Below are 15,302 nucleotides of genomic sequence, written 5' to 3'. Positions count from 1 at the left end.
TCCTGCTTAATCTCCCCCCCCCCCGCCAAGTAAATAAATAAAGTCTTTAAAAAATATATGTTTACATAGCAGGCATGAGACTGGTGTCCTTAGAAAGGCCTGCTTTCAAGGTTGGCCTTGGCTTCCTCCTGGAAACAGCTTCCTGCCCTGACATCAGACTTCCCCTAATGATAATGGTGGTTCGCTATGCCCAGACCATGCAAACGCAAAGGTTTATGCCAAATGCCTGCTTTCCTTCGGGAAGTCTGGAATTTTGGTTCATGCTAATCTGAGGGTTTACATGAACAGCCTCCAGTAAGAACCTTGGTGCTTGGTCCCTAACGAGCTTCCCTGGTAGACAACACTTCGCTTGTGTTGTCACCGCTGGCTGCTGGAGAATTAAGCACATCCTGTGTGATTCCACTGGGAGAGGACCCTTGGAAGTTTGCACCTGGCGTCCTCCAGACCTTACTCCATGCACCTCCCCCCCTGCTGATTTTGCTGTTTTCTTTCATTGTAATAAATCTTAGCTGTAAGCACAGCCAGATGCTGAATCATGTGAATCCTAACAAATCATAGAACCAGGGGGTGGGGTGGGGTGCGGTGGGAGGGTGTGACCTTGGAGAAACCAACAAACAGGGCCTCTTGTAGCTCCAGAATGGCTGACAATTAGTTCCTGACTTAGTCATTGATGTTTAGCTCTATTCCAGACCAGATGGGTGAATTTTTCCTCTTTTGGATTACTCTAGACATTAACAGCCCCAACTACCTGGGGTTCCTTCAATAGAAATCCTTCAATAGGAATCCTTAGTTAAGGATAATTTTCCCAACAGATTTGACTTTAAAGTAGATCAAACTATTGTAAAGTCTCGGTTGTCAGCTTGGTAGAGTGTCCAGGTCTCTCTTGGCCTTCTCACTTCTTGTCACGATAGGACGGCCACCTCAGGGCCAGTGACCCTCACTCAGCGTCTGGTGCAGTGTCTGAGAAGGAGAACCCGAGGCTGGCGCTCCGTGCTGATGGAACCAGAGACGCTCTGAGCTGGGGGGCGGGTCTCTGCTCTGTTTTACGGTTTCTGCAGTGCCATCATTGACGTGGCCCCTGGCCATGACTCCATGGTCACCGAAGGCGTGTGATGCAAGTGATAAAATAAGGTCCTGACTCGGCTTCGAGAAGCAGGAAAATCTCAGACTGGCTGCTGTACTTGTGAAGGAAATTGGTGTAAAGAATGGCCAAGGGAGAGAAGAAGTGAATATTGTATATTTCCTCAAATCGGGAGAAACTAGGCCTACCCAAAACCCCACTGGTCACAGTCAGCAGGTGCCATGCTATTTACAACCCACGCTACATGAGACGCAAATTGATGACGTCTTTCTAGAATTGAAAAACTGCCTGGAACTTGCCTCTTGGGGCACGGGATCTCTCTCAGAATGTGCAGTGTGGTGTTTTTTAAAAGTTTCTCTGCTGGCAAGAGACCTAGATTTTTAATAATGACGTCATTTCCTCCAGAGTCTTACTATTTTTTTTTTAAGACAAGAATGGATTGGTTCCTTTAATCTCAAATCTCTAAGATCCCCGTATCTTCCAGGTTTTACTGTTTAGTACGAAAAGGCATATCTCCTACTTCCCAGCTTCGTCTTCATTAGCTCTCAGTAAAGGCCAGACGGACACTGGATAAGTGACAGACAGATAGATAGATACTTATATAGACTTTCATTGTACTATTCTGATCTCTGATTTCAATTTGTCTTTTCAACCTTCTATTCTATGTACCTGACAATCATTTTTGGAGATCTGGGTGTCAAGACTGACAATCTCACTTGGAGATAATCTCTTCTTTGAAAACATTTTTAAACCACTTTCTTGGGGCATGATTGACATCCAAAAACTGTGCAGATTTAATGTATACGACTCGATGGGTTTGGAGGTTTCAGTACACCTCCATGAAACCACTACCACAATCTAGGCCATAAATGTATCCATCGCCTCCAAAAGTTTCCTCCCATGCTCTTATCATAATTGTCATTATTATTATTTTGTGGCAAAAGCACTTAAGCTAAGATCTACCCTCTTAGCAAATTATCAGAGAGTACAAAGTTTCAGGTATATAAGATGAGTAAGTCCTAGAGCACTACTGTACAGCATAGAGCTTCTAGTTAATAATTACATATTATACTATACTTAGATACTATAATTACATATTATACTACTATTAACATTTTGAGTAAAATAAATCCCTTTAAGGAGTCCTGGAGCATTTAGTGTACATGTGCCCAACCTAGGAAGAGAGGGCCAATATCCTGTGACATTTGAGCGCACTATTCATCTCAGCTTCAAGTCCCAGCATCAGTTGCCTCCAAATTTGGTGTCCAAAGCCTCTTCTCCCTCCCCTGTGGTCCACCTGGCCCATTCTTGGAGGCCAGCTTAAATCCTTTCGGAAGAGAGCCATAATATAAATGAACAAAATACATTTGATAGATCATCACCCCTGAACCTGAAGTTTAACGTCAACGTAAACATTTGTAGCTGGAGTCATTTCTACAGTTACTACCCTGAATTCACGTTTCACTTGCAGACCAACCTCTCAAAACAGCTTCGGTCCACTTGATGTGAACCCAAGGAGAAACAGCGGGTGGTGACGTGAACCATCTCTAGTGCGGTGGTCTGCTGGCTAAAGCAAGGTCTGGTGAGTGAAGAGGTCAGTTAACTTACGTTTGTCCATTTGAAATCAGTTCCAAATAACTGAGTGCACCTTGAAAGTAGTCTTTCAATAGAAGTTTCTACTTGCCCTCACCAAGAAAGTTTAAAAATCCCTAGAAAAGCTATTTTTCTCTTTCTTGATATGATTATCATAATTCAATCCATAGAGAAGGAACTGGGTGGGAATATATTAACTTTTCGATCCAGCTCAAAATAACTTAATACAATTATTTTCTCCTTTCTATGCCACGGGGGCCACTACTGTGCTACCTACGTGTAAATAAGGGAATTTTATCTTACGCTGTAAATTCGATCTTGCTGTAATTGGACATTTCCCTAATTAATCTTCAGACAAGACAGGCAGTGACCGAATTCTTGCTTTGCTTTGTGTTACAGAGAGGACTGCATGGCTTTTGCAAGCACCGCTAACTCTGCCTTCCAAGGACACTTTGGGAAAGAGCACAGAATTCGTCTAGGACATGAAACACCACAGAGTGCCGTTCAGCTGACAGACCAATAACTGGTTTAAGCAGAAACTTTTAACATATTGTGGTTTAACAGATGTAACAAAAGAAAGCATATGAGTGCGAACAACTTTGAAAATACATTTCTGCGGCTTATCGCTGTAAACTCGTGCTCCTGCTGTTAGCTGCACCTCAGCTGAATATATATATCGGGGAGCCTCTCCGGGTGTCTGGCGGTTTATAAATCGACATCGACAGACAACAAAACCATGTGAACTCCATGATGGCAAGGTGAAGAAATTTGTTGGAACTAATTAACTGGTGCGTTTTACTGTTTTTTCCCTAAGAACTAAATCTGAAGGAGAAGATTCTCTGCCCTTCTACACAGGTTCATGAATTCATAAGAACTCTCCTTCCCTAAGACGTGGTCCCATGACAACCTCCGTACCCCAACTGTCTCATGCAGTGTTGTGAGAACTGCTAATTGGCAGATTTTCAACTCAAGAAGTGAAACTACCTTCCCACTCACACCCTTTCCTATGTGTTCTGAAAAAAATTTTTTGAAAGACAAAAGAGAAAGGCAAAACCTCTGAAACATCACGACCCAGAGAGATCCGGTTTAATGCATAAAATATCTTCAATAAATGGTGCAGCTTCTTCTCAAACTGACTCTTCAGAGCATGGGTGCAAGTGGTGAGGTTTGTCCCATCTGGTTTGTTTCTATAATTTCTCCTTTAAGAAAAATGGCCATTCTTCTCAAAAGGCACTGATCACCAGTGTATCATCCAATAGTCATAAATGACCAAGCAGGACCCAAAATTCTCATCACAATCAGTGTTTTATTAACAGAAAGGAAAATTAGAGAGAGAGAAAGACAGCAAGAGCCTGACATAATCTGACTTGTGTGAAAGGCAGAGTATAAGATTTCTTTGTGCTCATCGTCATACACTTCAAAAAAAGGCCACAACCTGGAAAGGGAATAAAAGATTAACTAAAAATCCAGAATGGAGAGCTTGAGACACTTGAAAGGCACCAAATATAAAATTACAAAGAGACTTCAGTACACTGATAACTCAAAATCCAAATTATAAAAGTCAGGGAAAACATAAATTGCATAAAACTTTTATTATTTATTAGCAGTGCATTCTTCTACACTTTAAAATAGAACAAAATATCTTTTGGAAGGTAAACTATTCATAACAAAATACATGTCAACAAGTTTTATTTTTGGAGTAGAATTACTTTGCTATATACTTTCTATGTTATATACATACACTTCTTGGTTTGTCTAAGTATCTACGTGTGTACAAATAATTGTAAGACATTCACATGTAGATACACACGACAAATATACACACATAATTATGGAAATTTAATAGTAGTCAATTTTACAATCATTTCAATAGCTGCACACAAATTAGTGTTCACAGAACTAAAACTGTCAACATGGTTCCCTTTTCCGCACTTCGCAACCATCACCTGAATTACTTTTCACTGATAATTTTTAAAAAATACTATCATCTTCCTATACAACCAATCTTTTTTCTTTCTTTTTTTTTTACAACTGATAATAAAAATATTTTACTATTTCAGCTTTAGAAAAGGTATACAATTTAATTCCACTTATTTTAATTTTTGACTCCTAAAACATACAATTCATTTTTTTCCGTCAGCTTTAGTGCAATTATTTGGTACTGCAGTTACTGAAGTTTAAGTCACGAACCTGAGCCAAACAGTCATTCAAATGCCTTTTTAAAATGGAAAACACGGACGTGATGTTTTGCTGAAGCATATGTAACAGCCTCAAGGTACCCCCTCCTAATAAATAGATTATAAATAACTCCGCGGTGGCGAGTAGAGCACTTCGTATGGATCCATTTAACTGTGTGAGGAATCTGTTCTGAAGCAGCAGGGAAAACAATCAATATTGAAGGCTCCCCAACTGCCCAGAGAAACGAAGCCTCCAGGCTTCTGGGGCCGAAACACAAGATTACACTTAGTAAATGGGCTGTGGGTACCTGTAAGGAGTCCCTTCGATCTCCTGTCAGGCTGCTGATACGCTAGCTTGTGTGTTAGGGGTTTTCATCTGTTGCAAACATATCTCCTTTGATACAGAGAACTACTTAGCAGCATCTTTCTTCAGTTTTTTCTCTTCATCGATTTAAAACAGGTGCCAGACCCTGTGTGGTCACAGGCGACAACCTCGTACCAAACGCGGAATGTCCTAACTGGGGTAAGGGCTCTTGTGAGAGGAGGAAAGAGATAAAGGCATTTGGAATGTTGAGTTATTTCACAGAGAGAAAAGCTGCATTTTCAGGAGAAACAGGCAGTGAATGCTGATCTCCAACTGGATGTTAAGTATGGTTAAAGCCCCATAAGGATGTGAAACGAAATGGCTTGGCAATAAAAACAGAGGGAAAGGAAATGGCCTAAATAAGCCATATCAACCGACCATCCTCCTCTCACCGGAGATCAGCTTGGATAAACTCATCATATTAGACTGACTTCCCAAAAGAATGAACTGATGTGCCATGTTCGGAGTAGGAACATAAAAATCACTTTCTAAAAACTTTCTCCCTTACTTTTTCTCATAAAGAGTAATTATGTATTCATTGTAGACAAAACCATACTAAACAAATTCAAAGTACAAATTTTTGGTAGCAAACAGCAAGAAAAATCTAAGTCAAAATATAGTCTAGTTTTTACATAATTTTATATATTTATAACTTTATCAAAATAGTCTTTTAAAGTTCACAATACATACATAATGTAACACTGTACACATAAATGTAATAACAAATGTATTACGGAAATACATTAAAAATAACCTTTCAAAATACCAAATTCAACATTACGACTGTCTGACTGTCTTAAAAATTGTTGACAGCTCCATAAACCTAGTTTCAGTGCATTTCGAGTAGTCATTAGCCAGAGTTTTCTGGTTTCAAGTCTCTCGAAGGTCTTATGTTAGCGCTCTCCTTAATTTAAGGTAGGAAGGCAGAAAGACTCCTCCGACAAGCGGCTGCTCTCTCTACATTGCTCGTCCAGATGCAGACCTTGTGTCTAAGAGCCGAGCGCTTTCACCGGAGTGGCGGGGCCTTAGTAATGAACATATTCAGACTGAAGGGACTGTGTGGGGGAGAGACAGAAACCCAGGTTAAAGTCCATCACATACAAAACTGGTAGTACATCCTGCAGCTTCCTCCTTGAACACAAGGCAGTTTGCGTCTATTATATAAAAGATCAATGAGATAAACTACGAAGAAAATAGAAAAGGATAGGGAAAAAAAAAAACCCAAAGCATTTGCTGAGAATAAGATATTCAATTACGTGACATGTTTGCAAGAAAACCGTATTTTAAAAGGCTTACAATTTTTTCACGGCAGTTAAAAATTAACTGTTATTTGCAAATTGGTAGGTGGCACCAAACTTACTTCTAAGCTTTTGTGCAATAATACTGAGTTTGACTCAAAAATATTAAATGACATCTGTAACTAAATTGAAGTTTATTAGAAAATACCTTAAGATTATATATACTTTTTTATTGAATCCAATGCGTATCAAATGTTAGCGCTTCTAACGCAGTAGAATTAGTCGTCATTTAAATAAATTCCTTAAGAATGCTTGAATTTAATAAACAGCTTACAAGTCCTTTCCTTTTAGGGGGACAGAGAGCACTACTAGCTTTGAAATCTAAGCTTAAGACCCAAAGCATTTGTGCAGAAGAATCTTGCAGTCATAACATAACAAATAGTGGGCAGCTTTTGAGAAAAGTAAACAATGCAAATCCCTCCCACGTCATATTAGATAATCACATATAAAAGGAATATGATGGGGATATGTAATCAAGAATGCACTGATAACAGATATTAACCAGGAAAAGATAAAGCTAGGTCGAAAAAATTTGCCAGATACTTATTTTTGGGCAGCAAACAACAGTTAAAAAGAAGGAACACAAATCAGTCTGAACACGAACAAATTCTTTTGCACAATTCTAATCTAACACCCTAAAACAGCAAGGTTTACTTGATTTGCTACCAAATGTCCTTTTCTCCTCCCCCAACAATTCTTTTCCAAACTGATCTGCAGCATGGTATTCATAGGTCTTCTCAATTCTGAGACTAGTCCATTTTGCTGATCGTAGGCGTTTTAGTAAAGAGAATCTGTCTGTTGGGCAAATCATCTGCAAAAAGATTCAAATTCTTTCTGTTCACTCTCATGCTTCACAATCCCAGTGGATTTTATACCCTATGGGCAGCCATTTACTAAGTATCTATCAATGCTGTGAGTCAAAAAGTGAGCAGCCTGCCCACAAACGGCGAAAGCCCACACCGTCACACAAACATGAAGTGAGAAGGCAAAGGTGTCAATGTTCAATAACGTGCATCATGTGCGCAGGGTGACAGGAACACTGTCCACAAGCAAAGCGTGAGGCGAGGAGTGGGAAGGGAAGGCTCGGGGAGGGCAGTGGTTCCTGAGGCTGCAGGTTTCCAGGAAGAGGTGAAATGTGAAGAGGGAGAATGGAAATGTTAGGAAGAATGAAAAAGGTTGTCAGGTTGACTTTCTCACTGCAGGATGTGGTTTATGCCAAGCCTTCAGAACAGGGGAGACGATCAAGAAGTAGGGTACTAGGGGTGCCTGGGTGGCACAGTGGTTAAGCGTCTGCCTTCGGCTCAGGGCGTGATCCCGGCGTTATGGGATCGAGCCCCACATCAGGCTCCTCCGCTGGGAGCCTGCTTCTTCCTCTCCCACTCCCCCTGCTTGTGTTCCCTCTCTCGCTGGCTGTCTCTCTCTCTGTCAAATAAATAAAATCTTTAAAAAAAAAAAAAAAGAAGTAGGGTACTATCATACAAGTACACCTGAACTCACAGAGAGCCTCAGAGGTAAAATGGAAAGTCTAGTAAAACCGGTCTAATGCCTTCAACCCCACGTTCGTTTAATTTGTAGGCCCATCCGTTGCCATCCTAACAATTAGAAGTAGACTATGACTTTTCTAGCTGCTTTTTCCCAGTTTCTTCTGAAGTCTGGCAAGTAGGCAAGGAGGGCAGGGCCATAGGGTCTCTCTAGCAGCAAGATTGAGAAGCGTGCATGCTCTTTGCTGGCCAGTGCTTTCGCAGGACTAGTTAAATGTTGCTTTTGTTCCAATTAGAAAACTTATTCGTGTTTCCACTAACAGAAACTATGTAGCTCCTCAGATTGCCGTAAATTTAGAACAGAATTGTTTTTGCAAACACCCCTGAAGTTCCATCGATTCTCAATAGACAGAGATAGAGCAAATGAACAGATACCAGGCAAGTGGCCTTTGCTAACATTTCTTCCAGGTAAAGGATTTTTAATATGCATTAATATATAGGGGGTCAATATGTGTGGGTACCTATCTTTATTTATTTTATGGAATCATGATGCCCAAGGAACTGGACAACAGAAATAGTCAAGAATAATTTTAGGGATGTCCATCATTCCTATGAAGTATATATTCATATTTGCCTCTGGCAGAAGCCTTTCCTTACACACAGCAGAGGTCACAAACTCTCGCTGCTGTTTAATCCAACCTACAGATAACAGTTTTGCACAATCCCTGCTGCTTTCTTTGCCACCCACCCACCCACCCAGTGTGCTCCCTTATTGTTGTCTAATTGGCTCCAGGTCCTCTGCAAACAAATACAGACGTGATTTGGCTGAAGAATGGACCTTCTGTCATGCTGTCATTCATTCGACAAATAATTATTAAAGAGCAATAGTATACATTTGGCACTGGGGGATAAAAATAAGATACCAAAGTTCTTCCATGGTTTCTTTATATGGTGTAAAGAATGTTAAAGGAAATAACAGATCAGTAAAAGGGCTTAACAAATTATTCCGACATCAGCGTTTCGTAACAAATTCACCTCCTTTCATTTTCAATCAAAAACAAAAACCTTAATGGAAGTGGAGTTAGGGAAGAAAAAATTGTTAGAGACTAGAAGACATATTCACTTGAAAAAAAACATAACTAATATTTCAAGGCCTTTTCACTGGGGAAGCAGTCATGTGGGATGACAGTGACATGTAGATTCCACATGCTTCCATGATGGGGCTTTACCAAGGGCCTCTGGCTTATCTGTTACCTGTATCCTAAAGTTTCTAATAAATCTCCCAGAAAACACAATAGCCAGCTATTAGCATTACTAATTTTTACGGCGAAGATGCAAATGTATTTTGTACTCCATAAACAATATCATTCTTGCTATTGATTTTATTATTCAGAAAATAGGTTAAAGTACCACTATCCAGAATTCTTAATAAACTAGATATATGACTGAAGAGGTCCATTATTCTGTGATACTTATTGAGTACTTCCTATATACCAGGCACAGTTCTAAACATTTTGTAGGCATTAACTCATTAAATGCTCCAGGCAATTCATTTTACAGATGAGGAGATTGAGGCATGGAGCGGTGAAGTACTTTGCCCAAGGTCACACGATGAGGGGGTGGTGAAGCTCAGCAGTGTGGCTTAAAGCCCAATGCTTAGCCACCAGAGTGTAACGCCTCAAGACACTTCTAGCTTTTGTCCTGTGATCACTGCATAGTCAACTGGACATTGTCTATCACCCTAACACAGACAAATACTAACCAGAAGCAGGGTATGATCCTGAGCGAGAAAAGAAATATTAAACTACAAAAAGAGAAAGCAATATTTATTATGCTATAAAGGAGATATAGACATTTTAAAATGAAAAATCTTATTAGGACCAAATCCAAAGTAATTTTCAGGAATATGATAAAAAGAAATTTTCTTTATAAAAATACCCATGCTTAAGTGTTCGGATTAAAGTTTTAATTCTGCTTGGCCAATTGTTATCACTACAGTAAGAATTAATACCTAATGCGTCTGAAATTTTCACATTCAGGAATGACAACGGATATGGTTATGAAGGAAGTGGCACCTGAGGTATAAATATTATTTTACAAGGTAGCCCTTATTTTTATATATATACAATTTCTCAAACAGAATATTCAAGTTCCTGAGCCAGTAAGTTCAACAGGATTATGGTGAGTTAAGACCAGATCCAGTTTATCATGAATATATGCTGTTTTTATAGTGTGAATACCATAAAACTAATAATACAGCAATATTCAGCCTGCAAAATAAGGATAAAATTACCTTACACTTGCAGCCCCCAAAATTTTTATGTCAAAATATAAGCTTCCATCAAGAAGTCTTGTTCCCTGAAAGCAGTTAGATTTGACATAAAACAAAGTGTTAGGTAAGGAGATCAAGACAATTTGTTCTGCTCTGGAAATTTGCTACTAATCTGTTTTGGCAGATGTAGGTAGTGACTCTAAAAATTTAGCTATTCTGGAGGTGTTTCTTTTTTAAACAGCCCAGTTACCTAATCACGGTAGAAAAATGTCTAATAATTATAGATATAAATACTGTAAGACTGTTAATAAATACAATTATACATCGACTATCAAAAACAGCAGCTGTAAAGAATAATGGAAAATTTAGGTCCTCGCCAGCAAATGAATGAAATGACACCTTAATGTTCAAATAACTTAGACCAAAGGCCCTATGACCTGGAGTGTTAGTTTCCTGCTAGGTCAAAATCCTGACTCTCAATCACCATGTGCTTTTGCCACACTGACTTTTTGTCTCCTGCATTTCCCCATCTTGCCTAGTCCCTTAAGGAAGAAAAAGTCTGCTTAGCTACCCTTGGTTTGAGTTCTAACTACAGAGGAAAAAAGCACCTTAAAAAGTGGTTTGTTTTCATGGCATAGATAATTAAAAGAAAAAAAAATGTGTTTGGCAAGATATATAACTCCAGTGTTGAATTTTAATGAACAAATGGGAAAAAAGTAAATACTGAGGAATAATAAGTTCATCTATAATTGCTTCTATACTCTGGGGTTTTTTTTTTATGGCTTTGCAATAAAGAGCTTCCAGTTTTTGTATTGCTTACAGGTTGCCAACACACAAAATGTGTGCATTGATACCCATTTCCACAAACGTGGTTTCACAATACTGAAAGTTTTTGCCTTTGCTAACATAATAATACTTCTCCAGTAACACTAGTAGAGAAACACTGCTGGATAAGGTTTTATTGGCATCACATGAACACAAAAAGGCTAAGGTGTTTTGATAAATTCAGCTTTGAAGGAGGTGTAAACATTTTTCTGTACCGTTCTCGAAGCATTTCAGGGACCCCAAGATTTAAGGAGACAATTTTGGTTAATTAAAATGCTATATAAAATATTCTTTCACCTTCCTACCTAACTTTTAATAGATTCTTTTTTTCTGAGTGAACTTAATCTGTGCTTTTCAACAATCACAAAACGCTCAATTGTTAGATGACAGATTGTTGTTGACATTCTACTTGACTGCCAACCATTCGTGAGCGTTGCCAGTTCATTTGAACACCAAAATTATATCAATGCAAGCTTGGTTAAAATGTATTTTAGTAAAGCCACATTTCTAGAAGAAGGAAAAAAAAAACCCTCTCAGATGACTGTATATTAAAACGAAAGCTGAAAACCTGTTTTCCGTTTTGTTAGCACTTCCTGCGCTAACGGTGATAATGGGCTCCTAAGCACCTTAGCTCTTGGCTTCGCATTCAGGGTCCTAGATATATTATCCAACTTCTAGCTCGATAAATATTTATTAGGCACTCACTATACTTTGGAACCTGAGACAACAAAGATGCCTCCAAGAAGCTTAAAAGCCAGCAGAGGGAAGAGAGAATCACAGCATAACTAGAATATGAGAGCAACGAGAAGGTGGGGGGGGGGTGTAAACAAAGTCCCACCAGAGTCGAGAAGGACGGGTCACAAAAAGATGCTTCAAAAAGATGCCTGTGGAGCCAGGCCAGGAATTATAAGGAAGGAGGGAGGAAACGCAGAGTGAACCGCACGCGTGAGGTTTGGACACGAGGCAGGACCTGGCGCTCCTGCAGGGCAGCCGTCAGCGAGCCGGGCGGAGCTGCTGGAGAGACATGGGGGGAGGCACACGGTCTGCTGGGGAAGGGCTCCGAGGGGCAAGCCACGGGATCCAGACGGGACCCCACAGGCACAGGGGAGACAATAAACAATTCGGAACACAGGAACGGTTTAATCACCTGTGTCTTAAAATCTAACACTGGCAGCAATATAGAGAAGAGATTAAAGGCGAGAGACACTTAAGGCAGGAAGAAAATTTAAAGGGCTATTCCAATAGTCCATGAAAACCTCAATTAGGGCAACGGTGATGAGAATGGAAGAACAAAACAGACATCTCAGAGGGATGTCTGTTAGGACTGAGTGGCTGGATGTGCAGGGGGAAGGCAGCAGTAGTGTCAAAGAGGATTCCAGATTTCTAGCTTGGATGACAGTTACTAAGCCAGGAAATGAAAGGAGGAGCAGGCGATGGGAGGAGCGTGAGTTCTGTCCCAAGTAATGCCCGTAAGAAGTTAGATGTGTAGATCCAATGCCCAGGAGACGATTACCCAGACACAAAAGTAGGCTAGGGTCAGAGCCTTGGGAAAATCCTGAAGGGGCGGGCAGAGGAAGACAGACAGGTATTAGCTTAAAGGGGAGGGAGGAAAAGAAATGGGAAAAGAGCATTCTAAAACTGAAAGGAGACAAAAAAATAATAGGCAAAAAGGGTGCTTGACATTGTCAAATGCTGTAGAAAGACTAAGAAGGAGATCATCTGATCTGGCCTTAAAGACGTCGAGGGCAGCCTGTGGGAGAGACTCTCACCAGAATGGGGAGTCGCCTCTCCTGCCCCGAGTTTGGACATAAAGGAGACATTGTGGGCATCTGGGTGGCTCAGTCAGTAAAGCATCTGTCTTCAGCTCAGGTCATGATCCCAGGGCCCTGGGTTAAGCGCCATGTGGGGCTCTCTGCTCAGCAGGAAGCCTGCTTCTCCCACTCTCTCTGCCACTCCCCCCTGCTTGTGCTCTCTAGCTCTCACTGTGTTAAATAAATAAAATTTTATTTTTTTTCTTTTAAAAGGAGACATTGTGAGAGGTGACAGGACTGAAGGAAGTGATTGGCAAGACCACTCTGACCAATTCGGATGTACCTTTTCGCAGGTGAGGAGACAGGCCAATGGAGGGTAAGAGACTGAAGACATAAAGGAGGAAGGAAGTGAATGGGGCAACTCCCTAGAACTGTTTAGGAAGAATAGTACAGGTGGGTAGAGTTACCATGGGAAAATAGTAAAGATTCTTATAATCTAAAAGGGAAGAAAAAAAAGGACAAGTCAATGCAGGTACACTTTGAGTTAGAGAAGAGGACAGTTAAGGGAAATCACTCCTGAGAAATTCTAGGTTCTCGGTGGGACTCAAGGCAAAGTCAACCAGCCCTGGAGGCTGGAGCAGCTGTGCTGACAACTAATGTTAAGAAGTTTTGGGGGGCGCCTGGGTGGTGCAGTCGTTAAGCGTCTGCCTTCGGCTCAGGGCGTGATCCCGGCATTCTGGGATCGAGCCCCACATCAGGCTCCTCTGCTGGAAGCCTGCTTCTTCCTCTCCCACTCCCCCTGCTTATGTTCCCCCTCTCGCTGGCTGTCTCTCTGTCACAAAAATAAATAAAATCTTAAAGAAAAAAAAAGTTTTAGAATAGCTGGTGTGAGGAAGAACAAGGGAGCCAAAATGGGATAACTAAAGTACTTATGAGCACTGAAGGGCCAGGTAAATTAGAACTTCATTCAAAATGGAGTCAAATGGCAGCAAGGTGATAGCATTTTCACCAATACTGCTTAGAAAGAGAGAGACTCGGGACAGACACGAAATCGTTGAACTGATCTTATTTTGGAGGCTAGCAATCAAGTGGCTACAGAAAGAAGACCCAAGTATAACAGAGAGTGTTGGGAAGAGAAAGCAGAAAGGACTCTGTGGGTCACAGAAGGCAGGGAACAGAGAGGGCTGGGGAAGCAGGCAGGGCTCATAGAGAGGTCACGGGGAAGGGTTAGAAGGTGGGCTAAATGTCTGAGAGGAGCCTCACAGGATTCACGATATCAGAAGCAATGTGCTGAGCAATAAAAAGGTCAATGAAGTGGATTTCCAAGTGAATAAAAATAAAGATCACCCAAGTTAGGGAAGTTTAAAATAGAGTAGCTGTGAGACCTTGGCCAAGTCACTGCCTCTCTGAATCCTGATATCCTCATCTGTAAACTGTGGACTAAATAAATAAGATAACGCCTATGTGAAGCACCTAGTCCAATGCCGGGCACGTTGGAGGTACTCACTAAGTCACTGAGGATGATGACCATGCCAACCAGGAAAATGTTACAGGGAATGTCGGCAGTAGCCTGGTAGCTACAAAGTAAAGCCGAAGTCCTCAAGGAATGAGAGTGAGTAAATGGCAGTGATGGGGACAAAAGGAGCAGCAGATCACTGGGAGGAGTTTTCAAAGGGGAGGAGAGTCTAAAAACAGTGTTTAAAACATCAGAACCAGCGTTTACCTCTTAACCTGTAAAGATCTGGTAGTTACCAGAGAGAAAGCAATTTGCACTTAAGGGGTAAATAAAGGGAATTAGGCTGGAATAGGTCAAACTTATTTTGCTCACTTTCAATAGACACGTTTTAATTTTCTCTTTTAGTTTACTGCTTGCAATGGTCTTAATGTTTGTGCGCCCCACTCCCTCCAAATTCATGTGTTGAAACCCTAACCTTCAATATGATGGTACTAGGAGGAAGCCTTTGGGAGGCAATTAGGTCATAAGAGTGGGGAGTCATGAACGGGATTAGTTTTCCTATAACTGGGGCTCAGAGAGCTCTCTTACCCTCACCCAGATATGTGACAATAAAATGTGTGGGAGAAAGGCGCCTGGGAGGCTCAGTCAGTTAAGTGGCCGACCCTTGGTTTCGGCTGACGTCATGATCTCCCTCATGAGATCAAGCCCCGTGTCAGGCTCTGCATTCAGCATGGAGTCTGCTTCAGATTCTCTCTCCCTCCCCCTCCAGCTCACGTGCTCTCTCTCTCTCTCACTAGCTCTACCTCAAATAAACAAATAAAATCTTTCAGGATGCAAAAATATGATCCACTTCTTTAAGGCCCACAAACAAATCAAGCCACAGTGGTAGGTCACCGGCCACAGAGCTGGAAGCCAGCAGAGGTGGCCACATGTTTCATTCCTGAGGGTCCACAGGCCAAAGGCCCCAGGCCTGAAACTGGGGCTCGGCTCAGGCTCCCCACCTG

General features: G+C 41.1%; 1 protein-coding gene across 2 annotated transcripts in view; it reads right to left on the bottom strand.

Annotated features, from left to right (window-relative positions):
* Window positions 1–3,960: 3,960 nt before the first annotated feature.
* The window catches only part of CDC14A (cell division cycle 14A), a 167,540-nt gene continuing 156,198 nt past the window's right edge, over window positions 3,961–15,302 (bottom strand). For both annotated transcript variants that reach the window (XM_034653979.1, XM_034653977.1), the window contains one exon: window positions 3,961–6,270. In XM_034653979.1, coding sequence (XP_034509870.1) covers window positions 6,222–6,270 — 49 coding nt within the window. In that variant the 3' untranslated portion in view covers window positions 3,961–6,221. The remainder of the gene's footprint in view (window positions 6,271–15,302) is intronic.

Source organism: Ailuropoda melanoleuca, chromosome 2 (assembly GCF_002007445.2).
Source record: "Ailuropoda melanoleuca isolate Jingjing chromosome 2, ASM200744v2, whole genome shotgun sequence".
Taxonomy (NCBI): domain Eukaryota; kingdom Metazoa; phylum Chordata; class Mammalia; order Carnivora; family Ursidae; genus Ailuropoda; species Ailuropoda melanoleuca.
The sequence above is the reverse complement of the archived record's forward strand: the minus strand, read 5'-3'. Positions and strand labels throughout refer to the sequence as shown.